Source organism: Zalophus californianus, chromosome 10 (genome assembly GCF_009762305.2).
Source record: "Zalophus californianus isolate mZalCal1 chromosome 10, mZalCal1.pri.v2, whole genome shotgun sequence".
NCBI classification, from domain to species: domain Eukaryota; kingdom Metazoa; phylum Chordata; class Mammalia; order Carnivora; family Otariidae; genus Zalophus; species Zalophus californianus.
The window spans coordinates 69,804,611-69,832,353 of record NC_045604.1 but is presented as its reverse complement, the minus strand read 5'-3'; the positions used below and the strand labels follow the sequence as shown (position 1 = coordinate 69,832,353).

Here is a 27,743-nt window from a genome sequence, read left to right as displayed (position 1 = left end):
GAGGCGGCCTGGACGACAGGCCGGGAGAGAGGGCCGTGGGCGGCACGGGGCCAAGCCAGCCAAGCCAGCAGGCAGAGAGGGGCAGGAGGGCCCAGGACCAGGAGCCCCAGTGGCCAGAAGGCAGGAGACCTAGCAGGCTGAGGTGGGAAGCGGGGGCCCACCAGTGAGGAGGGGGACAGCCCCTGGCCTTGTGCCTGCTCCCCATTTTGGCAGCCCTGGGAGCCATGAGCCGCCAGTCAGGGCCAAGGGCTTGGCAGGTAAGTCCCTGCCCCGGCCAGGCTGGCCGGTCCCCCATCCTCTCTCCACACCACCAGCCGCCTCCCCAGGGGCCCCCTGACCCAGGCCAAGCTCCCCCCTCGGCCCCTTGCCAGCACCCTCCGTGAGCTCCCAAGTCATAACTAAGGGTGTGGTCTAGGGTCCCCCAACTCCTCCTCGCACACTGTGTGCCCTTTGGGGCTGGGGACACCTGGCCCCTCTTCCCAGCCTCCCAGCTGTGTCCCTGCTAAGCCCCCTCCCCTGCATGCGAGGGTCCCAGGGGAGGGGGTGGGCACGCGGTCCCCTGCCCCCAGTGGAGACCCCTGCCTGGCCTGACACCACAAGGACTGCGGGAAGCCGCTGTTCCCACATCTTGCTTCCTGAGCCTTCCCCGGGAGGATCGTGGGTCCAGGCTGCCAGGACGCCCTGGGGTGCCAGGGCCAGCCCTGCGCCAACTCCAGGTGGACGTGCCCCAGCGCCCCCCCCACCACGGGATGAGGTGCAGTGTGGCCGGCGCAGGGCACCCGTGAGATGTGCTGTGGCAGCTATCCTGCTGCCCGAGGCCCGCCCGGAGCGCACACTGCTGGTACCTTTAATTGCTTTCACATTCGATGGGCTGGACTGTGACAGGCGTCTTACAGCCGCCCGAGCACGGGGATGGTGGGGACGCGGGCTGGCCGGCTGGGGCCAAGGAGGAGCGGACAGCCACCAACCAGCCCGGATGGAAACTTTTCTCCCTGTGCAGCCCCCTCGCTCCATCTGCTCCCGCCTAATGACCCTGACAGATTCAGACAGCAACCCCCCGCCCCGAGAGCAGATGTCGCACAAGGAGCAACCGCGCACCTGCTGTTCTTCTGCTTGCGTGGGGACCAGTCTGCTGACCGCTGCGCGGTCTGACCCGAGCCTCTGCCCCGCCCGGACACCCAGTCCTTCAAGGGCGCACGCAAGCGGCAAGCAGGGCGCCCCTGAAGGCTCCTTGTGAGCCTGACCTGGGGTGCTGGCGAGCCACATCCTCTGAGGTGCTGCCCTCTCCCCCAACTGCCCCGGGGTCAGGCTCGGATGCCCCTCAGCACAGCCCCGGCCTGTGGAGGGGGCGTGGGAGCCCAGGGACCCTGAGAGGGGCGGCAGACAGACCCAGGAGGCACCCTTACAAAACAAAATTTTTATTTGGTCCATTGGAGCCTGAGTCTGGAAACACCCATGGAGAACCATCCTACAGGGATGGGGACTGACAAGTGATAAAATAGTCTCTGTGTCAGAAGAGCTGGCTATATATACAGGGTTAAAAATATTCACAGCTCAGAGTAAAAGGAGGGAATATAAAGGAGGCCCAAAGGGGAGTGGCGTGCTTCCCGATGTTTCTCCAGGTGTAAAAGGCCCCCCAAGCCCCATAGGGCTGCCCATGGCCTGGGGGCTGCAGGGCACTGAGGCCAGGCGGGCCCCCAGGAAGCTGGCCTCAGATATCTGAGGGCAGGCGCAGGACTCTGGTCTGACAGCAGCCTCAAGAGAGGATGGCCGGGTAGCCAGGTGACCGCTCAGGTCCCTGGGCTTCTGAGGTGGGGGAAGAGCTGAGACGGGCTGCTGGGCCCTACCTCTGCCTAGACAGGGAGGCCCAGAATTGCTGCCGGACCCTGCTTGTCCTGGCAGAGGTCAGGTAGTGCTGAGGACAAACCGCCTCACCAAACCGCAGGGTGGGCCTGGGCCTGGCTGGACCCTGACCCACAGTCCCTGGCCTCCAGCCCCTGGGCATGGCTTCTTTGATCCTGGGACGCGCTCCAGGAATTGCATAGTGTCGCCAGAGGGGCCGCTGGGACCTCCCCCATCCCCGGACCTGAGCCCACGGTCGCCAGGCACCTGCCTCCTGGGACATACTGCTGGGGCTCTAGGGACCCCTGCTTGCCTTGTGGGGGCCGGGGGCAGGGAAATGTGCTCTGGGGGCAAGCCGGGAACAGAAAGCTCCCGCTCTCGTGTCCCCCAAGGAGGTGGTCCCTGCTCTCATCCTGGGATCCCAGCCTCTAACCCCACAGACGGGGATGGACCCTGCTCACTGTGGGGTTCTAGCCTCTGATCATCACAGAGGACATGTTGCTCTTCACCCTGGAGCCCCAGCCTGACCCCTACAAGGGAAAGATCTCTGCTCTCACTCTGGGGTCCTGGCCTTGACCTGCCCAGATGTGGTTCTAGGAGCAGGGCTCTTGGCTGCCTCAGCCCCCAGGGAGAGAGAAGCCTCACCCTGGCCCTGGTCATCTGAACCCAACCTTGAGGTGGCCGGTCAGAGGGGCTGGTGTACAGGCCCCTGGCGCTAGAGGCGGGTTCGAGGTATTCTGCTTGGCAGCGGGGAGGCCCTGGGCAGGAGGGAGGGGCAGGGAGGAAGGCCTAGGGGGAGCTACTGCAGCTGGTGGCTCCCTGGGCAGGGTCCTGAGATTCTGATTCAAGCGTCCTCTGCTGGGGTCTCCCTCATAAAGTGCGCGTGGGGGCTGGGAAGGTGGAGGGGTCACAGAGGCCGGGGGCCATGCAGGCCAGCGACTTCGGGCGTGAGAGGGGGGCTGTGGGTGCCCCTGGAGGCTGTCCAGTCACTGAGGAAGGCCTGGGCAGCCTTGCGGTGCGCCAGGCGGTGGGTGATGGAGAAGCCCGCGTTGCCCTCCAGCTGGGACAGGATCACCAGGACCTGCCTGGGGGAGGGGGCCGGTGAGGGCCAGTGGAAGCGAGGTGGTGGGGGGGAGCGGGCAGGGCGGGGGCGGGGCCCACCTGTGCAGCGGGGGCACGCTGTCCTGGGTGCGCAGGCTGCCACGCGTGGACACCACGTTGAAGCTGTCAGAACAGTCACACTGCACGTGCAGGTAGGACTTGGGGTGCCGGTTCTCCACCACCACGATGAGCCCCGCCCAGCCATGAGTCAGGTAGTAGCAGGTCATGCCCTCGCGTCCCTGGCCACACAGAGTGCAGGAGTGGGCTGGGGCGGGGGTTCCTTCCGCGTCCCCCTCCCCCGGGACCCTGCCGGCCGGCCCACCTCGTGCCGCTCGCCCCGGCTCTCGGTGAGCAGAATGATGGCGTCGGCCAGTGTGGTCGGCTGGGCCTCCACGGGCTCCACCATGACCAGCCTTGAGCTGTATACCGCCAGCACGTGGCCGGGCGGCTGCGGGGTGCAGCGTGGGACCCCCGCCGAGGGGCTGGAGGCTGCGAGGCGGGGTGGGGGGACAGGGGGCGGGCGTGTGAGTGGGGGGCACGCGCAGACCTCCGTGCGGGCGGGGTGGGGAGTGCAGGTGCGGCTGCGCGGTTACCCTGCGTGTTGGCCGGCGGGCCCGGCGCGGCGGGGCTCCAGTGGTTGAAGGCACAGCACACCACGGCGTACTCGCCGGGCTCTAGCATCACGTCGCAGTTGACGAACTTCTTGACAGCGCGCTTGCTGTGGGCTAGCAGGCGGCCCAGGCTCAGGCGGCCACCGCTGCCGAAGGACGCGCGGAACACCAGGACACACAGGTCCAGGAGGTGGCTGTCCACCGAGTCTGCGCGCCTGTGGCCGGACGCACCGCAGCGGTCAGCGGAGGTGCAGGGCCCGCACGGCCCGGCCCCCTGGAGTTCACCGCCTGCCACCTTCTGTGCTCCCACGCTGCCGCGCCCCGCAGCGCAGCTCACCACCGCCCCACCCCTACCAAGCTCACCGCCCGCCACCATCGGCTCCTCCCCACCCCGCGGCCCCGCCCGCAGCTCACCATCCTGCCCCCCACCCTCAGCGCGGCCCCGCCCCTGCAGCTCGCCGCCCCGCCCCCAGAGGCAACGCCCCCCCAGCTCAACGCCCCGCCCCCACCCCCGCCCACCTGCTGCCCTCCTGGAAGAGGGCGAACTCCAGGGACGCGCGCTCCAGCACCGTGAGAGCAGTGACCCCCACAGGCCCGCTGGCAGAGCTGGGAAAGCAGCCCTGCACACGCGCCTCCTGCCAGTCCGAGTGCACCTTGCAGATGTCCACCGAGTCGAAGTACCTAGTGAGCGAAAGGGCAGCCGCACGGGGCAGCTTTCATCCCAGCTCAGGTGGAGGCACTTCCTGTGCCCTCTCCAGTCCCTGTCCCAGGCCACGCTCGGCATCTCCTGGGACCAGTGTCCGGGAAGCCCTGGTCCCGGCTGTTGCCCGTGGACACCACCAGGGGGCACCGGGTCCCAGACCTGATCCGAGAGGGCTGAGCCCTGGTGGTCCAAGCCCCGCACCCCCACCCACCCTGTGCTGAGCTGGATTTAGAGAGATACAGGTGGGCTCCCCAGGGCAGGACTCCGCACGCTGGGACAAGGGGGGCAGCCAGGGCGAAGGTGGCCAGAGCACGGGGATGAGCACGGGGATGGCCATGGGGCAGACCCTCCACACCCGCCGCCTGCAGGGTCCAGGTACCTGATGAAGTCGCTGTACTCCATCCAGAAGACACCCTCGCTGCTGCCATGGGGCATGAGCTCGCTGCGCAGGTGCCCTGGCCAGTGCGGCCACTCATCTGACCAACTGCCATTCCAGGAGAAGCGGCCCCACGGGTTCCGGAGACGCAGGAGCCTGCGGACCACAGGGCTGAGGGCCACGGCCATGCCTGCCACTGCCCCCACCACACACCCACCCGCCCCCTACCTGGAGCCCTGGACGTCTCGGACATCCAGGATAGAGTAGGCGTGGCGGGGACGCAGGCCCAGGCTCTCGTAAGCAGCATCGTCCACCTTCATGTTGCCCCCCCCACAGGAGGCACCCATGAGGAACCTGTGTGGGCACAGCAGCCTCAATGACTGGGAAGGCTCCCTGACTGGGGGCCCCTCAGTAACCAGGAGCCTCTGCTGGCCCTGCCCCCCAGCGGGCTGGGGGGATGGGAGGTGGGGAATGGGGGGGAGTGGAAGGTAGGGGGCCCCTCCCTGTCTGTGGGGACCCACGTGAGACACATGGGACTCAGGAAGTGCTGGCCCAGCCCCCTCCACTGAGGTCCCGAAGCTCAGAGGCCTTGGGCCGGGTGGGGGTCAGGCACGCCCAGTCCGTTAGAACCCTCCTGAGGCTGGCTGGCCCTGCCAGCTCAGGGCTGTGGCTCTCTGAGGGTGGCGACACTGCCCAATACCAGCCGAAAGCACAAGGTCTTGCCACTAAGGAGCCATCTCTCCCAGGCTTAAGGATCTGGGCCCTTCCCACAGACACACTGGCCCGTGTGTGCCAGGTCCTGGAAGGCAAACCCCACTCCCAGCAGGTGCCTCTGTGGGGCTCTCTCCGTGCGGCTCCGAGCGGGCGCTGACGGTCATCACAGGCCCAGCTGCGGATGACGCTCATCACAGGCTCCACCCGGGGTGGTAGGCATGGGGTGCAGGGACAGGCCAACGGGCAGCCGCCTCCTGCCTGCCCCCCCCACCACCCGAGCAGGCGGGACCACCGGCCCGGCAGTGAGGGATGCTGGCAACAGTGGGGATGCAGGGTGTGGGTCAGAGGGCACGCGCCCTGCTCATCCCACCGTGCCAGGCCCCCGGCCTGGCTGTCCCCTCATCTCGCCGCTCCTCCCAACGCCGCTGACCGCCACAGCGCCCGCCCCTCTTACCCAGCCTCCTTAGAACTCAGCATTTTGGCCCAGATGAGGTCAGTGTCAACGGGCTCCTCGCGGGGGTTAGTGGAGCTGACCTGCAGCGCCAGGCTCTCACAGGGGGCACCGGTGAGCGTGGCCAGGCCTTCGATGGCGCGCCCTGCCTGGAGGGCGAAGTACGAGCCGTGCAGCTTGGCCAGCGCCTTCTCGATGAGGGCCACCCACAGCTGCTTCCGCTGGGCCTACGGGGAGGGCCGGAGTCGCGAGGCCTGAGGCTGGCCGGCACCCAGGTGCCCGCCCCGTGCCCGCCCCCCCCCACCTGGGAGAAGAGGAGGAAGCCGGCCTCGTCACAGGGCAGCGTGTCGTCCACCAGCACCGTCGTCCATGTGCCGTCCTTGCAGAGCCGCACCTGGTAGGCGCCCTCGGCACACAGGCTGCGTGTCACCATCACCCGCTCCACCAGGTCGGGCCGCTCAGCCAGCACGGCCAGCGCGCTCAGGAACCTGCACGGAGCCGGGGCCACACCGTGAGCGCCGCCGCACGGCCCACTGCACGGCCCCTCCACAGGCGCCCAACTCACCAGCAGTTCCCCAGCAGCCCCTGCAGGATGTCCGAGGGCCGGAGAGTGCGGAACACGGACCACGGGGCGCCGGGGTCCCTGGACACGGAGCAGTTGATCTCGTGGGGCCTCAGCCACTGCCGCACGCGCTGCTGGACGCTGTCACCCGCAGGGAAGCCCACCGATTCAGGCCCCGGGGGGAAGCTGTCGTCCACGAAGTTCACGCTGTTCTGCAGGGGGCCATGGCCTCACACTCAGGCTCCACCCGGCTGAGGCCAGACCCACTACCCAGAAGAACACCCGGAAAAGGCTCCACAAGAAAGAGGGTGGGGGTGGGCAGCCTCCTGGACTGGTGTGGAAGGCTTGGCCACGGCTCGTGTGAGCCACGCCACCCCATGTAGGCATGGGGGACCGCGGCCAACCAGGACACCGCACGCCCCTGGGAGACACTGCAGCCCCCAGCCTGGGGGCCACCGGGTTGGTAGGCATGCCGTGCAGGGAACCTGGTGGCTCCCCGTACCGTGCTGAATGCCCCCATAAGACAAGTGGGGACTTGGCTGGGATGTGGAAGCCAGGACACAAGCCCCCAGATAGCCCCTCCAACTGACTCCAGCGGTAATGCTGCCCTGGACTCAGGCCTCCCACACCTCCAAGGGCAGAAGAGCGTGAGGGACTGTCCCAATCCCGTTTCAGCAGGGTCTCCATGGCCGGAGGAAGCACCGGGGCCACCTGCTGGCCTGAAGCCTCCACGTGCATCCCCACTTCCCTGTGGCTTCACCATCGATGGGAAATCACCCCCAAGAAGGGTCAGGAGCACAGACCATGGGGTCGTTGGACCCCCATGGGTAAAGAGGAAGAAGGGGCAAGATGCAGGGGATAGGGACCAGACCAGTGCTCAGAGCCTGGGGAAGTGGTTCCTCCCTCTCCCTGGCCAGAGAAGGGACACCAGGGAAGGACAGAAAGTGCGAACGCCTTGACCGGGGGACAGGGGAAGCACAAAGAGAAGAGGTCCACGGGAAGGGGGAGAGCCAGCCCCGGAGCGTGGACACCGTCCTGAGGGCGCTCACCTCCCGGCAGAAGGCCACGATGTTTTCCCAGAGGGCCTTGGCCTCACCCTCGTCTGTCTGCCGCCGCTTCTCCACGTGCATGCTCTCCCTGCGCCTCAGGGGCGCAACGCCCCGGCGCTGGGCCACCAGGAGCTGGGGCGTGTGACAGGCAGCACAGTGCTTGGCCCGGGGTGCGTTGAGCAGAGTGCAGGCAGGGCAGGCCCACTGGCTCGGGCGCTCGGGCGGCACCCCGGGGAAGGGGCAGCTGGCCTTGTGGGCCAAGCAGGGGCCAGACTTATCGGCGCTGCAGTCTGGGCAGCGGGCGGGGGGCTCACCATGCTCTTGGAAGCCATGCAGCTTGGAGCAGCCACATGCCGTGCATCTGGGGGCCGCTGTGGGGTTCTTAAGCGTGCACTTGGCGCACGACCAGGTGGTGAAGTCAGGGCTGGAGGGGCTGGCTGGCTTGAAGCGCACCGTGTCCCCAGCCAGGTCGATGACATCGCTGCTCGGTGCAGCACCGCAGGCCTCACAGCGGGCAGGGCTCGAGGGGCCGGGCCCGGGGCAGGAGCAGCACCGCTGCGGTGCCGGGCTGCCCTCGGCGGCCTCCTCCTCCAGAATGCTCAGCCGCTTGCCAGACAGCAGCTCCGCCAGGCGGGAGGCCCCGGCTGCAGTCCGTCCTGGGCCCTGGGGGAGCCCCTTGGAGCCGGCAGAGGGCGAAGGCTGGGTAGCCTCAGGCACCAGTGGCTGCAGCTGGGGGGGGACCTCGCGGCGGCTACGAGGCACTGGGTTGTTCTGCAGGGTGGGTGAGAAGGGGCTGAAGGACGGCGCCCGGGGGGGCTCCTGGTCGGCGGCAGAGGGAGGGTCAGCTTCAGTGCTCTCCCCGGGCTGGGCTGGGGCAGGTATAACGTGGAAGCCAGCGGGGGCCACAACTTCGGGGACCACCAGGGCCTCAGGGGGGATTCTGGGCAGCGAGAGTTTCCGGGGGCCCCCGCAGGCCGAGCAGGAGTTGGCCACAGGTGTGTTGTGCAGCGTGCAGCGCTGGCAGGCCCAGCCGCTCCCGGGCTCTGCTGCCCGCCCCTCCTCCCCCTGCTCAGGCTCCGCGTTCTCCTCGTCCGCGTCCTCTTGGGGCCGCCCCCGAGTCGGCTCTGCGGACGCCAGCCCCGCTGTCCGCACGGTACCAGCTTCCTCCTTGCAGCTGGCCCTGGGCTCCGCCAGGACCCCGTTGATGACAGGCAGCAGGGAGGCGCCAGGCACGGGCTCTGGAGCAAAGCCACACACCTCACAAGTCTCCTTGCCCAGGAAGTTCCGGAATGTGCAGCGGGCGCAGGGCCATTTCTGCTCCTCCACGCTGAGCCTGAGGATGTGGTCGAGGTCAGGCTTGTGCCGGGGGGCCTCGCAGATGGAGCACTGGCGCTGGCCGGCTGGGTTCAGGAAGGTGCAGCGCGCACAGGACCACTCCCCAACCGTGGCCATGGACCCAGGCGAGTGTGTGTGGCTGCAAGGGAAGGTCCCGATCAGTGCAGGCCTGAAGACAAGGGCCCAAGTCTCCACCTGGGACAAGGGGCCACAGGATCTTTGCCTTTCTGGACTGTGACAGACGTCAGGCCCAAGAGGGCAGTCTGTGAGGAGCTCAAGAACTCTGAGGAGTTAGGGGTCCCCAAGGGACCTCACCGGTGTGTCCTCAGACCCCTTCTGGAGGGGTGGACCTGTGGGGACAGAGACACGGGGCAGAGCCACACCATCCCAGTGGCCATGGGGCCCTGCTGGGGAGGCAGTCTTTGATCAGTTCCAGGAAAGAGTACAAGTGAACTTCCTCGACAGGATAAAGGGCATCCTCAAAAACCCACAGCAAACATTACACCCAGCAGTGACACACTGCGTGCTTCCCTCCCAAGACCAGGAGCTCAGCACTGCCAGTCAGCACTGTACCATAGTCCCAGCCAGAGCAATTAGGCAGGAAAAAGGGATAAAAGGCATCCAATTGGGAAAGGAAGAAGTAAAGCTACCTCTGTTTGCAGACAGCATGATCCTACACATAGAAGTCCCAAGAAGCCACCAAAAAAAACTACTAGAGCTAATAAATGAATCCAGGGACATCTTAGGGCATGAGACTGACATATAACCATCAGCTACATTTCTAGCAACGGACAGCCAGCCGAACAGCCCAGAGAAGTGAAGTTAGGGGAACAGTATCACTTCATCTAAAACAATGTAATACCTACGGATACATTTTAAAAAAGAGGAGAACACTTGTACTCTGAACACAACACATGACTCAAAGAAATCACAGAAGACCTCAATGAACAGACAGACACGCTGTGCTCACAGAGTGAAGCTGTAATACAGCTGAGATGACCATGACACCCAAGAGACCTACAAATTCACAGGTGCAATGCAATCCCCATCAAAATCCCAATTCCCCCCTGCCCCAGGAATGGAAAAACCTGATTCTGAAATTCATATCAAACTGCAAGGACCCACCCCCCCACCCCCAAGTAGTCAAAACAGTCTCAAAAGAGGGAAAATCAAGACAGGTGGTCTCGGCACAAGGACAGACTACAAGTCTGCCTATGGTCTGTGTGGCCAGGAGGACAGAACTGAAGAGCCCGGAAACACACCCTCACATATGGTCAAGTCATTTTCTTTTTTTATTTTTTTCTTTTAAGTAGGTTCCACGCCCAACATGGGGCTCGAACTCACAACCCCAAGATTAAGATTCTCACACTCTACTGACTGAGCCAGCCAGCCACCTTTGGTCAAATCATTTTAGGCAATGGGGCCAAGCCCACTCTGTGGGGAAAGGGCAGTCTCTTCAACAGATGGTGCTGGGAACGCAGGACCTAAAGCACTAAGGAATGAAGTTGGGCCCTTACCTCACACCGTATTCAAAAATTAACTCAGAATGGATCAGTAACCTAAATGTAGAAGTGAAAACTATAAAACTCTTAGGAAAAAAACCTAAGTAAATTCTGTGACCTCAAGGGGCACCTGGCTGGGTCAGTCGGGGGAGCATGCAAGTCTTGATCTTGGGGTTGTGAGTTCGAGTCTCACTTTGGGTGTGGAAATTACTTGAAAATGAAACCTTTAAAAGAAAAATTCTGGGGTTGCCTGGGTGGCTCAGGCGGTGAAGCTTCTGCCTTCAGCTCAGGTCATGGTCCCAGGGTCCTGGGATCGAGCCCCGCATCGGGCTCCCTGCTCAGCGGGGAGCCTGCTTGAGATTCTCTCCTCCCTGTGCCTCTGCCCACCTCCTGCTTGTACGTGCTCTCTCTTTCAAAAGAAAATCTTAAAAAAAATTTTCGTGACCTTGAATTTGACAATGGATTATTAGATGTGACACCAAAAGCACAGGCAAATAAAGGAAAAAAACTGGACTTCATCAAAATGAGTAACTTCCATGCTCCAAAGGGCACAGATGAAAAAATGATAACTCATAAGAGAAAATATTTACAAATCATGTCCGATAAGGGTCTTGTATCCAGAAAATATAAAGAACTCTTACAACTGAACAACAACAAAAACCCTTGTAAAAAAATGAGCAAAGGGCTGCAGCAGTCATTTCTCCAGAGGACACGCAAGTGGCCATGGAAGCACGTGGAAAGATGCTCAGCATCACCAGCCATCAGGAAAATGCAAACCAAACTCAAGAGATACCACTTCATACCCACTAAAGCTGGCCAGAATCCAAACCACAGAGGACAGCAGGTACCACGAGGGCGTGGAGAAACGAGAGCCCTCCCCTGCACTGCCTCAGTTGCAATGGTCTGACAGGCCCTCAGCAAGTTAAAGAGAGTTACCATCTGACCCCGCAATTCCACTCCCGGGTACATACCCCAAAGAACTGAGAATTGGTACCCTGGCAAACACACATGCGCTCAAAGCAGATCTACACACAACAGTCAAGCAGTGGAAACAACTCAGACGTCCATCAGCGAATAAACAAAGGAAATGTGGAATGTTATTCAGCCACAAGAAATAATGGCATTCTGATACAGGCTACAACATGCTAAGTGAGAGAAGCGAGATCCAAAACAGGAGTCCATTTACACGAAATCTTTACGACAGGAGATCCAGAGGCAGTGGGAAGCCTGGTGGTCCCCAGGGCCTGGGAAGAGCTTCGTAAGGAACACAGGGTGATGTAGACGTCTGGGGACGGGGTAGAGGTGATGGACACACAGTGTGAATGTGTGTCAGGCCCTCTGAAATTGTTACTTTATGTCATATGAATTTCATCTCAAAAAGAAAAAAAAAGTGAGAGCTTGAGGGGAGGGCCAGGGCATGAGTGGGTGGGGATCACCCCAACTCAGGGCTGCCAGTTGGGTCCCCTAATGCAGTTGCCTATCTGGTCTTTCTGGGGACCCCAGGTTGGCATCTGACCACAAAAACAATTCAACGGTGCTTGAGGCCCACCCACCGGGCACATTCCTGCTGAGCCCAGGGCACAGGTGGATCAAGGGAGGGACAGGCTGTACCGTGAGGGGCAGGCCCTCTCCACTCACCTGCCCACTGCCCACCCAGACCACTGCAGGTACACCCCGCCTGGTCCCAAAGCAACATGCAAACCTGTTCTCCCACAGCACGAGCCCGAGGTGTGCTTTGCACCCGGCAACCCCCTGGGGCTGTAGTGGGGAGCTGCCCAGCCCAGTGAGACCACTGGGGAGGTGGGGCAGGAGGGTGTCCAAGGCCAAAGGAGGTGGCAGAAAGGGTGGGGCCCCCTCTGCTAGCAGCTGGTCCCGAGCAGCCTGTCCTGAAGTGCTGGCAACACGCAGACCTGGGGGACCCTGAGCTCCTCCTAGGATGGGTGCTGCAGGGCAGCAACACTGGAGAGTGTGCCCCACCCCACCTGGAGCGCCTGTCCCAGGTCAGATCTGTGCCTCAGCGGATGGGCCTGCAGGGATGGCCATGGGCCCCACATGCTGGGTGAGGCCACAGAGACATGGTCCCCCCAGGTGGCCAGCGAGGCCTGTGGGGTGTGTGTGTGTGTGTACGTGTCTAGTGCAGGTGGGTGCTCCTGACTCCTCCTGCCGGAGACGGGTCAATGGCTGGGGGTGGGGCTGGCCCCTTGATCCGCTTCTCAAAGGCTAATCTGGGCGCCAGGCAGTGTCTGCACACCAGGACACACAGTCTCCTCCACTGATTGTAGCTGCTCCGCCCAGCACAGAAATCAACTGTTCCTTACAAGGCATGAAGTCTATGCTTCTGACGCCGTGTTGATACCAAACCCTTTTCGTTCAGGAAGAAAGAAAACTTGCCTCTTCAAAAAAAAAAAAAAAATCAAAAAACCTCCCCGAGCAACAGGGTTCCCAGGGGCCGGGGCCAACTCCGTGAAGCCACCTTCCCAGCTTTTGTGGCTGAGGCTCATGAGCTCCCACAGCCTTGCCTAGACGGGCCACAGGGTGAGCAGGTGTGGTTGGGCCAGGCCGGGCTCAACACGGGCACTCGGCACCGGGGAGGGGGGCAGGTCAGCTTTGGCCTCTGCTTCTGCGCTACGGAGAGCCTAAGAAATCTTCCTGGGGACCACCGGGCCCTCCCCACACCACCCCCCACTCAGAGAAGGTCCCACAGACATGCGTGCACACAAGCTGCTTCCATCCCAGTTCCAGGCTCAGGGGACGCTCGCTCAGCCCGCACATCTCCCCTGGCGTGGTCACAGGGACCAGCAGAACTAGTCTGACACTTTGCAGACCATCTGCCCATGGGAGGGGTGTCCAGAGAAGAGGCCCAGGCCCCTGTGCCCCGTGCAGGAGAGCCCTCCTAGGACATCCTTGCCCTTGGCTCCAGGGCTCTGGGGATCCCAGATGCACTGAGCAAGGATAGCCTGGGGAGGGAGGGGGCCCAACTCTTGTTTACCCTCCGAACCCGCCAGCTGGCCAGTCCACGGCCTGGGCGCAGCTGAACATGAGCACAGTGCCCCCCAGTCCTGGCCAGCACCCGGGGACACTGGTGGGACAGGGCACGTGTCACAGCCCTCATGGTGGATAAAGCACATCAGGGAGATTCTGTCTGGTGTTCAGAAACCTTTAAATGGCAAAAGTGCCTACAACTCAAATTTTGCCCTGGGGACACAGAGGGCAAGCAGAGGCACCCATGGCTAGAATAAGGATTCTGGGGATGCGGCCGTGGCACAAGGGCTCCCAGGACGGGCGGCGGGGTGGTGCCGTGTTCCCTCTCCGACCCCTGCAGGCCACACCTCGCTGTCATTGGGCAGCCTGAGGAGAAGTGGCTCCAGGGTCAGTGACTGGGTGACTAGAGGAGCCTGAAACGGGCCCCTGACCTTCACCTCGCTTGTCTCACCTTCTCTGACTCCACAACCCTGGGGTCACCCCAACATGACGCAGGGCCTGGGCAGGAGCTGAGGGCTCAGGAGAGACTGAGAGAGGCCAGAGCATCCAAGCAGCCTGGGCGGAAGCAACACCGTAGGGAACCCAGAGCCAAGGCAGACTCCGAGGAAAAGCACTTCCAAACCCCACGACATCACAGACTCCAGCACACAGACTGGGTCGCAGCTTGGGAGGAACCAGCTGCCCATGGAAAGAAAGGCCAAGTCAACTGGAAATTGAGGCAACTGTCCAGAAAACCCCAACACCAAATTCCTGCTGTGCCCTCCATAATCTGGGGACTGCCAGCACTCTGTTCCAATTCAAAAGGGAGGCTATGGAGTTGCTCTTGGGGCACACGGTCAAGTCTCCCCAGTACCCAGAACACACATCTGCAGGAACACGTAAGCTACTGGTCACCACTGCAGGGTGCAGCGCAGTCCTGGGGGGATGCCGCTCTTGCCCAGACAGTTAAGAGCAGTAAGTGGCATCCACACCTAAGGACCTCGGGGGAGCCACCAGAACTGGGCAGGCAATGCCAAAAGGTCTGGATGCCCTGATGGCCGTGGCGGCCTGACCTCTGACCCCTGTGGCTCTGAGGTACATCTGGGCGCCTTCCTCTGGGGCCACCCTCAGCCAGCCTTGAGTCATGCTCCCCGTTTCTGTGTCCCCACGGGTTGCAGGCGATGATGTCCACGTGCACTGCTTATGGCTCAGGGTGAGTAGCTCCAGGGCCTGGTGGTGGGTTACGGGGAACCACGCCCACACCTGGCTCCCCCAGCCTCATCAGTGCAAGGGGGTGGTTCCAGCCCAGCGTGCTGGACGTGGAGGCTCTTCCGTGAGCGGCGGGGGCTGCTGCGCCTGCCGGTTTCTTCGCAGTGCCTTCTGGTCCCCCGTGCCCATCAGTGTGCCCATGCCCAGCTGCCCCTCCAGACGGTGGCACAGCACCCCACACGTGTCTGCGTGCGTCCACGCGTGGGGAGGGGCCCTGTCGGGCTGGCTGTGTGTGGCCACCAGCCTTTCTGCCCCTCACCCTGCCATCTGCCTCGTGCAGCACCCCCCCCGGAGCCTGGATGTCTGTGAACTCCTCAAGGTCGTTTGCAGCACCTCCTCCTGCTTCACCTGCTGCTCCCAGAGGCAGACACTGAGTGCCCCTGGGTCTGGCCGGCTGCCGGGGACGATGGGAAGGAGCCGCTGGCACCCCAGCTTGGGGGAAGAACCTGGCAGGAGGCCAGGAGAATGAGAAAGTTTGACTTGGCTGGACAGAGTGCGCCAGGATCCCAAGTGAGACGCACGCATGCCCCTCAGAATCCTTGGGCGCAGTGCGGAGGGAGCTGGTTGGCAAACCCCACGGGGTCTACACCTGGCCTGCTGCTCCCTGGGGGCCAGTCCCCAGCCAGGGCCCAGTAATTCTACTCCTAGTAATTTATCCTAAGGAAATAAATGGGCATTTGTAAAAAGCGTGTGGACAGATGAAGGCCTGGGAAGATGCAGACCAAGCCATGTGGGGACAGCGCCCCATACCCGCCAGGACGTCTGGAATCAAACAGGCAGATGGTCCCAAGTGTTGGCCAGGACAGGGAGGAATGGGAGCCCCCCCATACCATGGGCAATACGATACCATGGTGCACCCGCTGTGGAAAGCAACCTGGCAGTTTCTCAGAAACTCAGGCAGGATCCAGTAACTGTCAGCAGGTGCACCCAGGGTCCCCACCGAAGGGAAAACGCGCCCGCACAAAATCTTGCACATGAATGCTCTCACAGCAGACCAGTTCATAAAAACCAAGAGGAAACAACCAAATGTCTGTTACCTGAGGGATGGACACAACAGGATGGGGTGCATCCCTACAACAGGGTATTTACTATTGGGCTATAAAAGGAACGAAGCTCTGGTGCCCACCACCGCATGGATGGACCATGAGGGTATTACGCTTGGTGCAAGAAGCCAGGCACACCAGATATTATTGGATTCCACTTGTATAACATTTCCAGAAAAGGCAAATCTATGGGCAGGAGGCAGGGTGGCTGCCTGGGGAAGGGTGGCGAACAGGCGGGGGCCCTGGGAGCCCTGGGGGACACGTGGGTGAGCAACTCCATAAACGACCAAGACCAAAGCCATGCAGCCGCACACTTATGAGGGGTGAATGAAAGCACGCAAGTCCCATCTCAGTAAAGCTGTTTCAGAAAGGCACAGACGTCCACTAGTGCATCACCTGTACCATACTGAGAACGCAGAGGGAACTCCCAACAACCCACATCGCTGGCTCTGGCCACTCACTGGCCATCAGGCCCCCTGTGCTCCTGCTGTCCCCATGGGCCCTGCTAACTTCCTCCAGCACTTCCCAGGCGCCTTAGCTGCTGAGGGCTCAGGCCTCGGGTCCAAAGCCATCCCAGAAGGGACACCCATCAGGACCCTGCCTGCCATCCAGACACCAGGAAACTGTCCTCCACAAGTGAGCTGTGTCCACAGGAAGTGACGGCCAAGCGCAGCATGGCAGGTGCCTTTGAGACAGGGAGAGCCCGTTACCACTGCCTCCACCCGAGGCTGGAGGAACTGAGTGTCTGCGGAGCAGTGGGTGCCCCTGTCCAGCGAGGCCATGGGATGGGCTAAAGGCAGGGCTGGGACGTCAGGGCCCAGCACCCCCAGACCTGAGCAGTGGGCATGGACGGGGGCTGCCCCACACCAGTCATCCCAGAACTCCCGAGGGGAGGCTCTCCAGCTTATCTAATGGGCAGCTAGGCTGGGAAGCCTGGTGGAGCCCGGCCATGGCCGCAGTTGGAGGAAGGCGACTCGTGAAGGTTTGCCAGCGCAGCGGCACCATGCACACAGAGGGGTCAGGGGCTGGTGCCCTCCCCTGCACCCCCACCCCAAGCACAAATCTCCAGAGCAGCTTCGGCAGGAGCAGCTGACTGAGCAAGCCATGCACCCTGCAGGCAGGCCACAGCCCACACCACCCGGCTTTGTGGGGAGGGCTGCCACCCCAGATTTTCTCCACCAGGACCAGAAGAACCCCAGAGCCTCTCAAGTCTTGGGCCCTTTGGGGAGAGCAACTTGCCAAGGATTCTTGGAAACAGGGCCCCATCTCTGCAAGCATGGAAGGGGCCACCCGACAGAACAGCACTCCCGCCCCTCGGGCCACCCCCCCCACCTTCTTACCTTCGGGCCCGGGGACGCAGGGGCTGGTGCTGCCGGGTGACCAGGGCACCACCCCAGACAGGCCCCCCAGGGCCGCTCCTACACCAGCCGGCTGCTGCAGGGGGCCCGGGGTAAGGCGGTCCCCCGGGGAAGCCGTGGTCCGACTCGGTCTCGGTGGCCAGCGAGGAGGCGGAGCTCCCCATGGCCCCCGCGATGGCGGCCGCGCTGAGACCTGGGCCTGGTCACACGCGGCCCACAGTGGGTGAGGTGGAGCATGGAGGGAGGACAGCGCCCACGCCGGAGACAGGGCGGCCGGGCTGGTCAATCACACAACAGAAATAAACACAGAGAGAGAATAAAGAGAAACAGGAGAAACAGCATGACTCACAGGAAAGAAGCCCCCAAAAGACTGGGGGTGGGCTCCCCAGTGCACCAGTGGCCTCGGGGACCCAGGCCCCATAGCCGAGGGTCCCAGCAGGGCTGAGGTGCAGAGCTGCAGCTCCTAGCCCGAGGCCCGCCCCACCACCAGTGCCCCTGCTCTGCTCCTGAGATCCAACTCCAACCGCTCAACCACCCAGAGGGGTTGGCCACATGTCCACTTGCTGGTCTTCAAAGGGAGTCAGCCATACCCTTAGTGAGAAAGAAACCACACAATCATGCTTTATTGCAGAAAAAAGGACTGAGGGGCATGTGGCCAAAGGAAATGGGAGAAACAAGCAAGTGTGCGCAGCAGAGCTGGGATGGCCTCGCAGGATGGCCGTTGGGAGGAGGGCACCGAGTGCCCACACGGCCCGGCAGAGACCCCATGGTGCTCTGAGGCAGGCACAGTCGCTACCACATCCCTTCTAGAGCCTTCCAGAGGGACAGCCTCCCCAGGCCAGACAGACTCCATGGCCCAAAAAGAGATGGGTGACTCAGGAACGACTGGGGAGGGGGGCTAGGCCTCTGGCAGGAACGGCCTGCACTCAGGGGAAACCGTCTGACCCCCCACGGGTTGAGCAGGCCTCTTGGCTCGATCCAGGTGAGGCAAGTCCCAGCCAGGCTCAGGGCCAAGGAGGACTGGCAGCCCGCTCGGCTCTGGAGGCTGGCGGGGGCCAAGTGACACAGGAAGAGGAGGCCGGGGTCGGGAGAAGTCTGGGCCCCCAGACCCGTATGAGCGCCGGCCAGATCAGCCGAGTCGTCTGTATAGCAAGAGAATCCGCTCAGATGGGCTTTACTCAGGCCTGGGGACGTGTGTGAGATGGAGCAGCCCTGCCCTGACTGGCCTGGTGGCCTCGCATGTCTCCTGCCCTTCAGGCCTCCCCATGGGCACCACCAGAGCCGAGTGGAGGAGGTGGAGGCCCTGTGGCCTGCAAAGCTGACACCATCCCCTCAGCACCTGTGAGGAACATCTGTCGGTGCTGGCCCACAGACCCGACCGTCGTCTAGCAGCTACGTGAAGAAGGAAAGACGGACAGATAAAAGGAACCTGGAAGAATCATCTTCTGTAACTCATAACATCCAACGTATCTCCGCGTCAGCATGAAACTTAGGTACAACCACGTGTGAGCTGCACGACACTTTGTTCTCAGTCGAGATCTCTGGATTCCACCGTAGTCACGCCCCTCTCCTCGTGGGTGAGCCACGCTCGAGGCAGCAGCTGTGCATGCGGGTGGCTTCCACACTGGGCACGCTCACCAGCTGTCAGTGCCTCACCAGCCAGGGTCAGTGCAGACACCTGCCTCTCCCACGGTTCTAGGTCAGACCCCGACAGTCCCTGGGACGCCTGGGCTCCAGTCCGCGCAGGAGCCCCTCCTAGGAAGAGCCAGAGCATTTCTGATGCTCCTTTCATAGCCAAATCCTGGGCAGAGGAGGCCTGAGGTGGAGCCAGGCCCACTGGAGGTGCCATGGGATGGAACTGCTCGTGCTTGGCTCCAGGGCTGGCATGGTCCTGACAGAGAGCTCTGCCTGTGTCCCCCGGGAGGGCAGAGGGCGAGGTGGGGGGCAGCCAGTGCCAGCACTATGTCCCCTGAGGCTTAGTGAGGGTGTGGACCCAGGCTTCCCAGGTGTCCTGCCCAGGTCGGGCGTGCTACCTGAAGCACATCAAGGACCCACCTGGTCCTCACGAATGCCCTAACCTGGTCTTCAGCAGTGGGGCAGGGAGTGCTCAGGGAGCATGCTGGCCCCCCATGCCCACCTGCGGCAGAGCACGTGGCCCCTGAGCCCAGCAGCAGCTGTACCCTGTGGCCCAGCCTCCTGACGTATCTTCAGGGAACTCTGACCCTGCATGCCCCATCTGGGGCAGGTGGGAGGCCTGTCCAGGGGTAGGCTGCATGGTGGTAGCTCAGCCCCTCCTGGAGGGCAGAGGCAGCACAGATCCTTGTCCCTGCGGGCTGAAAGGACAAATGCTCCCCAGAGAGCAGCCAGCTCAGGAGGGCCTGTCTGGGGATCTTTGGGGATGACAGCACCCCAACATCTGGGGGTGGTGAGAGGACCTGGGAATGAGACCGCATGAAGGAGTACGCTGGCTGAGCAGGGCTCCCCAGGGGCCACCAGCCCCGTGCTACCCCGAGAGTCCCACCTGCACAGGGTGATGTGTGGGAAACTGTGCTGGGCAGGCTGGCCAGTTCCTGGCTCTCATCCTGGCTCCACGTCAGAATAACCGGGCACGGGGACACTCACACACCCTGTTCCCCAGGCCTTGCAACTTGAGACAAAGCTACATAAGGGCCTCCCACAGGGCAGAGCAAACCCGATCCCCGGTGGGACAAGTGTCATACGGCCCTCTTCTCCGGCAGGGCCTGCTGGGTGGACAAAGCCCCCCGTGCTGCCTGCCTGCTTCCTCCAGGTGGGAGCATGGGACGTGGGCCAGCCCTGCAGGTGCCAGGGGCACACCACCCATTGCTCTGTGTGTCTCTGCTCATTTAGCAAACACCCATCGGGCCTCCACTGTGTGCCAGGCCCCCAACAACGCTTGAACCCTGCCCACTCAGGGCGCACTTTCTGGCTGCTGTGCCTTAAGAGTATGATGTAGAACGTGTCTCTGGGCAGAAGCCAGAGTGCACACGGTGCTGACACCAGCCTCCTGCATCACTCAAAGGGGCGGGGGCTCTGCAACATGGCGCCGCAGGGCAAAGCGCCTGTCTGCAGCCCGACCAGCCACACGGCTCCTCCTTGCCCTCCTTCGGGAGCTGCTGCCCTAGATTTAAACGGGGCAGTGGCGCAGATCTGGCCTCAGGGAACCACGGAGGTGGGGCTGCAGTCCCATCCCTCGAAGGGGTTAACCATCAGAGGCTGACTGGCCTGTCCCCCAGCCTGGGCTGAGGCAGGTGCCTGGCATGGCACTCCAAGAGGGCAGCAGGGGACGATCCACGCAGAGTGAGGAGCACACGAAGGGCCAGGATGGCCCCTCTTTAAGAACCCATGTGGGGAGCACCTGGGTTGGTCACGGCAGGTACCCCACCACCCCTCCCCCTAGCCCACCTGCCCTTCCCTGCCCCTGCGGGCCCCCTGAGGGGGTGGGGAGCAGGGGCAGGGTGCTGAGGTGCAGAGATGCAGCCAAGTTGTTTCTGCCAAGTGAGAATTTACCTGGGCAAGTAAAGGCCAGGAAGGGGAACACCATGTAGGCCACACCCCAGGTCCTGATCAAGGATATTTATGGCCCACTCTGTCCCATGCCTGGGGGGCACAAAGAGTCGGTCCCACACTCCTGGGGCCCCTGAGTCCCGTGTAACAACAGTCTGGGCTCCGCACAGATGTACGCTGCTTGATGATGCCTCTTTCCGTGTGCACACGCTCTGCCCAGCTCCCCCACAAACACACGGCACCCACAACCACATCCGTACTGTGCACACTCCCCATGCCGTGCTAATTCACCCTGGGTGGTGGTGAACTTTGTGTCCCAACTCCACAACACCCCCGCCCGGGGTCCAGGGCACACATCTTAAATCTCATCAGCGTGCATCTCCCCATCTGACAATAACAGTGCCTTCACGAACTGCAGGTATCCTGACAGGCTGCCTACAGTCAGCCCCAGGACAAGGCACAGGGGCGGGACGGAGGACAGTGGTCTGCTGGGAGAGCACCCTGTGCCTGACGGGCCACCCTGCCGAAGCCCAGAATCGCACCCACCAGACACGAGGCCCGTTGCTTGGCACTTCTCCCGTAGCCTGAGGACAGGAGGCTCCAGCCTGAGTGAAGTCAGGCCCGACCCCCCTGGGGAGGTCCAGACCTCAACCTCCCTGCCCCCCAGGACTGGCAGGACAGCATCCTCCCTCAGGGTGCAGGATCAGGGATGGGCCATCAGGCACGTGGAGGTTCCTTTGGGGAAGAAACACCAAAGGCGTGGCAGACGTGGCCCGACGAGACACATCTGCTTTGCAGCTTGCCCTGCAAAGACAGGACCACGGTCTCACACCTCAGACTCAAGGTGGCCCGAGGGAACCAGACGTTGTCAGGGCAGGGGTTCTAAGGAGAGGCCAGGGAACTGTCGCAGGTAGAGGGGTTGCCCACACTGAACTCACGCCCTGCCACTCCGCAAACAACCTGCAGCCCAGACGTACCCAGTCCTTGGGAAAGGGCTCTCCTGGCGCAGCAGACGCCAGACCCTCCCCATGCAGAAGAAAAGACTCAGCGACAGCAGGCTTGCCAGTAACACCATCCACCTGGAGGGCACTCCCTTTCCTGGAAGGTTCTGGACTCTGGCCCTGGGCCTGCAGACCCACCCCCAGGCTTATCAGCATGAGCCAGAGTCCACTGGAATGTGTGCCAACCAGGCACTGGTCCAGGTTCTGCCTCCCACCTCCAGACACGGAACGACCCTCGGTCTCCTTGGGCGTGCTCCCGTGGTTGGTGGCCGAGGGACTGTGTCCCTTTAGAAGCTGTATCTGTCCCTTACCCAGAGGAGGCTGGAGGCTCCAGAGGAACCGTGTTGCTCAGCCAGCTCCGCACTGCCTAGTTCAAAACCCCTGACCTCCATGGGCCGGCCAGAGTGGCAGATGGGGCTGTTCAAGATCCTGGGGCCCCAGGGGACAGGGCCTCCCTCAGCCTGGCTCTGCCCACGGTGGGGGTTGCCAGGGAAAGGTACCCAAGTGGGCAGGGCTCCAGGCAAGCAGCCAGGCAGCTATTGAGATTCACCTGGACTCAGATCCCAGAATCACCAGCCACTCTACCCACCAATGGGGCAACCACCACCCCAAGTCGAGCAGCTTTGCTCTCTGTAGCACGAGGACCCTGGTGAGGAGGGGCACACGCACTCCCCTCCAGTCCTTCAGGCCAGAACAAGGGCCCAGGCTCCACCCTGCTGTGGCCTCCTCCCCTGGCTCACTGTTGCCCTCAGGCAAACAGTGAGGCCAGCCACCCCTACCTGCTGACCCCAAGAAGCAACGTCACCACTCTGCTGACCTCAGAGAGGTCAGGGCTAAAAGTCTAGGGCTTAAAGCCGTGGGCTCTGAGAGGGTAACCAGCACTTCCTGAGCAAACCTGAAAGGAACTGTGCTGTCCCAATCCCTTGCCCTCCTGACCAGGACCTGCTGCCTAAGCACACTACAGGGTGGTGGTCACTCTTGGCATTTCTGGACTCTTCCACGTCTGTCAGGTACTGCATTCCCCACAGGTTCCAGCTGCCAGGGCCGGAACAGCAGTCGGGGCTCCTCGCTGTGCAGCTTACCCCCTGCCCCCAGCTTCCTGGGCACATTGGGGCACCACGGTGGGAGGGGAGTAGATGGGCCTCTCAAACCAGACGAACACTCATGTGTGGGGGCTGGCGCTGCCCACACAGAGGGAACAGGGTCACTGCACGTCCTTTTGTGTCTGTGGGGTCATACGCCACCTCAAGTGTGCATCACAAAAAAGGAAATTACATTTTCCAAAACAGCGTTTTCAGGGCAACAGGGACATTCTCAGGATTTCAGTTTCCTAGTTCACGAGTTCGATACTGTTTAACATCAGATAATATTGTCTACAGAGAAAGAAACGGCACCAGATGTGCATTCTCACTTTAGGTACTTCTGTGTTTCTGTTTGCCAGGTGGCAGCCTGGTGACCTCTGGCCTCACTGGCAGCCCAGGTTTCAGGGGGTCATGGGGGCATCTGAGCCTTCAGCTCACCCCAAGGAAGACGGGCAGTCGGGGAGCCGTGGAGCCGTGCGGTCCGGGCCCCATGAGCTTGGGCCTCTCTGCAGCCACCTTTCCAGAGTGGCAGCGCTCTAGAACATGTCCCCTCTCCTATTAAATAGAGGAAGGGAATATCAGGTTAGGGCAGAAGGTCCTGGGGTTCAAGGTGAATTTAATTCCAAAGGGCAACTTTTACGAGAAGCGTAGATGTTAAGGGGACAGAGGGCAAGAAGGAACTCGCACTGCTTCAGGTCTGGGTGGTGACAGCATGGGAGGGGCAGGAAGGGGCAGCCAAGTGCACACAGGCACCCGTGACACCACCAGGCAGTAGCGATTAACCTGCTTTCCTCCTGATTCTCTTGCAGCACTGTCCAGGCACATGCCCCAGCCTGGCCACCAGAGGGGTGGGGACAAAGCACCCCCCAACCGTGGGGAGAAGCAAGAGCAAGCCGGCGTGGAGCAGCTGCTGAGACTGATGGGGCGCACCAGCACAGAGACGCTGAGGCCGCTACACGCACGCGTTCCACTCGGTCTCCTGCGAATCCACGCCTGGTGCCCAGACAAGTCCTTGCAGGGGGACTGAGTTGCTGACTTCCCCACTGGCCCCTCCTGGGGTGTCTGTGTTGGGCCAGGACCCCCCTCCGTCCTCCCATAGCCCCCATTCCCCTGTACCTGGCCGTCCCTGTCATGGTGGCACTAACACAGCTGTCTACAGAACCCCTTCTCAGACCCTTCCCTGGGCTGCTGCCAGGATCCACAGAATGACAGGGTATGGCTGGGCAGGTCTCCAAGCTTAAGAGGTGGAGGCAGCCCAGCCTCACCCCACAGCCTCCCTCCAGCTCATTCAAAGAGGATGGAAGCCAGCAAGTCCACTCCTCATCCCCCGCAAGGCTGCAGGGTGCCATTCTGGACTGCCCCGGGATGATGGGGCTGCCTGCCAACAAGGAGCTGACAGAGGACGTTCACTGACTACCTCCTCAGGGTGGCTGGGCCAATGCTGAGCAGCACGGGAGCCAGGGACGGGGGCCAAGGGTCAGGGTCAGAGCTTGGCACAGGTCTCTTGGTCGTTCTCAGCAGAGCAGGAAGGGAGGAAGGTGGGGGGTCCTGGGTCCACGCCAAGGAGCTCGGCACAGATTAGGGAACAGACACGCTCACAGTCCTACTCTGGGATACTTCTGGGGTACTGGTGCTGAGCAATGGGGTGCAGGGTGCGACCAGAGGGACAGAGCAGCGAGGCGGTGCCAGGAGCAGTCCAGATGCGGGGGGAGAGCAGGAGCAGGGCCGACCCCAGAGCTCGTTCCACACGCCCAGGGCCTGAGAGTGTCCTTGCTGGGGGTCTGGGCCCAGGCTTTTGGTCTGAGGAAGAAACCCCCAAAGCCACCCAGCGCGTGTCCCCACGCCGACCTGAGCCTCACACTGCAGCCTCAGAGTCCGGCACAGAGCGGCAGGATGCTTGTGAATGCGTGTGACCGGTCACCAGTGCTTCCTGGTTCCTGTAGCCATGTTCTTCAAAGAGCCCAGACCGTTCCCATTTAACCATGCCCCCTGCGTTTCCAGCACCGTCTGTGCCTGAGTTGGCAAGTGCAGGTGGCACGCCGAGGGGGGCCCGGGGCTGCTCTGCGCCCAGACTGCAAGACTGTGGGTGGCTACCGCCTCGGGCTCTTCACCCACCACGGGCCCGTGAAAGATAGTTGCAGTCTTCCAGGGATTTTTAGGCAGGAGAATGCTCCCTTCCAATTGCCACGCATATATAAGACCCATTCAGGAGGTGGTGTGATGAGAAGGCGGTAAAAAGGCAGCCTCGTGCGTCAGGTCAGAGACCTGCATGTGCATCCCCCTGTGCCCCTTGGCTTCGGTCTGCTTGTCTGAAAGCAGGGTTTCCCCCGGGGCTAGCCATGACAGGGGCCTGGAGAGCTGGACACAGGCCGTGAGTGCAAGGAGCTTCGGCCAACGTTACCACTCTCAAGCCAGCCATCACCTCTGTGGTGCAGGGCAGAGCACTCAGGACCCGGCCACTGCCTGCTCTCAGAGCCCATGGCCTAGCCGTGTGGTCACTGAGCCCTGGGCCCAGCAGGGCTTGCACCTGGCTCTCAGGAGGTCATGAGGTCACCAGCCAGATGGCTCGGGAGCAGCTCCAGAGATCTGAGATGCAGAAGGGAAGGGGAGAGAAGTGCCCCTTCTGGGAGCTAAATGACCTGAGAGGAAGTAAGAAGCGCCCAACCCAAGGCCAGGCGGAGCCGGCTTCCTGCAAGCTGAGTCCGCAGCTCCCCTGCCTGTCTGGAGCCCTCCTTCTTTGAGTTCTCTCTCTCTCTTTTCACATCGGAGTCACTCGGGAGTGGAGGGATGGAATTACCCCTACTCCTCCCCTAGCCCCATCTCCGGGGACGGAGGGGATTCTGGACATGACCTGTGACTCACGCCGCCCTGCATGCCTGGCCCCAGTGCAGGCCCCACTGGGCACCCAGCTCGCTCCTCCGCAGGACCCCAAACTCCCAGGCCTGGTCTCGCAGGGGTCCTGCTGCCTGCAGTCTGCTCACAAACTCCCGCGCTATAAGGGGGCCTCCCCGAGAGCCATCCAGTCAGGGACACTTGAGCCCACAACGGTTCCCTGGTCAGGACGAAAAGGGGAGGCCAGCAGGAAGAGCCAGGGGCTGCCCAGCAGCCTGGTCACCATTCTCGGGCCCCCCTGTAACTCCACCGCCGCCGCAGAGCCAAACCAGAGGAACAGGGAAGAGGAAGTGTGGGGCGGCCGGTGGGGGCCGCCCCCGGGAAGTGCCCGCGGTCCCTCTGTGGGGAGGGATGCGGGGGGCAGCGGGGGGCAGCGGGGGGCAGCGGGGGGCACGTCCCGGAACGCAGGCGGGATCAGAACGTGCCTGCACCGTAAGGGCACTCAAGGGCAGGCAGGGGATGGGGCAGCCTCCGGTGTCCGTTGCACCCCGGGGCTGGTCTCCCAGTGACCCAGATGACCCGGGTCCGCGCCCGCTCCCCTCTCAGCGGCGCCCCCAGCCCAGCCCGGGCTGCGGCCAAAGCTTCGGGGGGCGCCGGTGTGGTAGGGGTGGGGGACAGCCCCCGACGGCGAGACGCGCTGCCCGCCGGGCCCGGGCTCCGGTGGGGGTCCAGGCCGCGCCCCCGGCCCAGCCCGGCCCTGCCGGCCGGACTCACCTCCGCAACCTGGCGGCGCCTCCTCAGTTCCCGCCGCCCGGGCGGCGCGGCCCCGGGCCTGCTCGCCTGCGCCGGCCGGTCCACAACTTCTGCCGCCGGCCTCCCGCGCTGAGTGGCGGAGCAGCAGCGCGCCCGGCCCGGCCCGGCCCCGACCCGGCCCGCGTCCGGCGCCCGCGCTACGCCGCCTCCGTAGCGTAGCGCCCGGCCGGGGCCCCGCGGCTACGGCGCGCCTGAGGCGCACACGGCGCTGTGAATCGCGCGCGCGGACTACCGCTCCCACAGGGCCGCGCGACGCCGCCAGGCCGGAAGCTCGGGGCGGTGCCCGGCGCGCGGTGCGGACCGGGAGTTGTAGTTCTCGGGTGTCGGGCAACTGCCGCAGCGATCGGCTCCCTCCAGGGGCCCGCCGACTTCCCGGGCCGCCCTGCCCACCGGCACCGCTGGGGATGGCCGAACCCCGGGGCCCGGGCGGTGCCGCGTGTCGGGTCTGGCTCCGAGTGGCGGAAGGGATGCTTCGAGGACAGAACTGCGACTACTACTCCCAGAATATCCTGCGCGGGAGGAAGGGGCGGGTCCGCCAGACCGCCCCCGTCTCTGCGCTTCCTGTCCCCCACCCTCGCAGGCCGAGGTGCGGGGCTCTGGCCGGTTCTCCCGGCTGTCTGGACGAGACCCCGACTCTGCCCTGGCCCCTCCGTGTCCACGGGGCCCGCAGACCTCCGTAGCGCCCTGCCTGGGTCTCCTGAGCCCCCCTTGCCTCCCGCCCTCCGGCTGCCCCAGACCCTCTCTGCCCCTCTTCAAGGCTTCGTGGTCCACAGCTCCAGTTTTGGTGGGACCGACCTGGGTGGAGACGAGGCCTTGGCACTCACAACGGGACGCGGTCACATTACTTCTGTGGGCCTCGGTGTCCTCCTCGGTAAAAGAGGACGAAATGAGATACCATCCACGGAGCGCTCATCCCGGCGCCTGGCAGGAAGACCCCTAAACCTGGGAAGGCGGTGTTGCTCCGCCGGGGCCTCTGAACAGGACCCCCAGTCGCCAAATTCACAGAAGAGCCTCCTAGGTCCAGTGTCTCCCGTTAGGTTCTCTTTGGGCAGCTTGAGGTCACTCATAACCAGCAGTCACGAAACTGGAGGCGGGACTCTGCAGCAGGACATGCAGGAAGGCAGTTTATCAGATGCAAGTGAAGCACAGGGAGGCTGTAGAGCGGGAAGAGGGGAGGCATTCGGGGGCACTTGGGGAGCCTGGGGAGGCACTGGTCATGCGGGAAACGCAGAAGCAAGGCATGTCAGCTAAGAGGGATTCAGGGAGAGTGGCTGTGGCCCAATTCTGCCTCCAGACTGGGTCATGTCTGTTCCAGTGCCCACAAAGTCAGCTAACCTCAGTAGGACCTACGGGCACAGGGCTCAGCGCTCCCAGGAGACCAAGCCCCAGGAAAACCTGTCTCACTCTCCAGATGCTGCAGCAGGGATGGAGCTGCTTCCTGAGGGCTCTAAGCAGCAAGCTTGTGGGGACAGAGAGCTGTTGAGTGACTTGGCCTGCCCCGCGCTTCCTCACCTGCATGAATGTGATGTGTGGCCTCTGACCTCTTGTGGCTGTGGAGTCACATGAGGGGAGTCAAGGGCCATCTCCTGGTGGGGGGGGGGGGCTCAGTAACC

The 27,743-nt window shown here is 62.9% G+C and overlaps 1 protein-coding gene across 2 annotated transcripts; it reads right to left on the bottom strand.

Annotated features, from left to right (window-relative positions):
* Positions 1–1,427: 1,427 nt before the first annotated feature.
* Positions 1,428–26,248, bottom strand: CAPN15 (calpain 15). 2 transcript variants are annotated; one of them, XM_027613292.2, is made up of 12 exons: positions 26,092–26,248; positions 7,410–8,883; positions 6,364–6,572; positions 6,103–6,286; positions 5,802–6,025; positions 4,862–4,987; positions 4,637–4,804; positions 4,074–4,235; positions 3,537–3,769; positions 3,266–3,432; positions 3,004–3,182; positions 1,428–2,927 (listed from the first exon to the last, which is right to left on the bottom strand). In XM_027613292.2, the coding sequence occupies exons 2-12, from the start codon at positions 8,859–8,861 to the stop codon at positions 2,750–2,752; spliced, it is 3,282 nt and encodes a 1,093-aa protein (XP_027469093.1). In that variant the 5' UTR covers positions 8,862–8,883; positions 26,092–26,248; the 3' UTR covers positions 1,428–2,749. The 2 variants fall into 2 exon arrangements, with proteins under 2 accessions (XP_027469093.1, XP_027469091.1); XM_027613290.2 differs by lacking the exon at positions 26,092–26,248 and adding an exon at positions 16,860–16,919 and having other exon boundaries at positions 2,750–2,927; positions 4,637–4,789.
* Between the last annotated feature and the right edge of the window lie 1,495 nt (positions 26,249–27,743).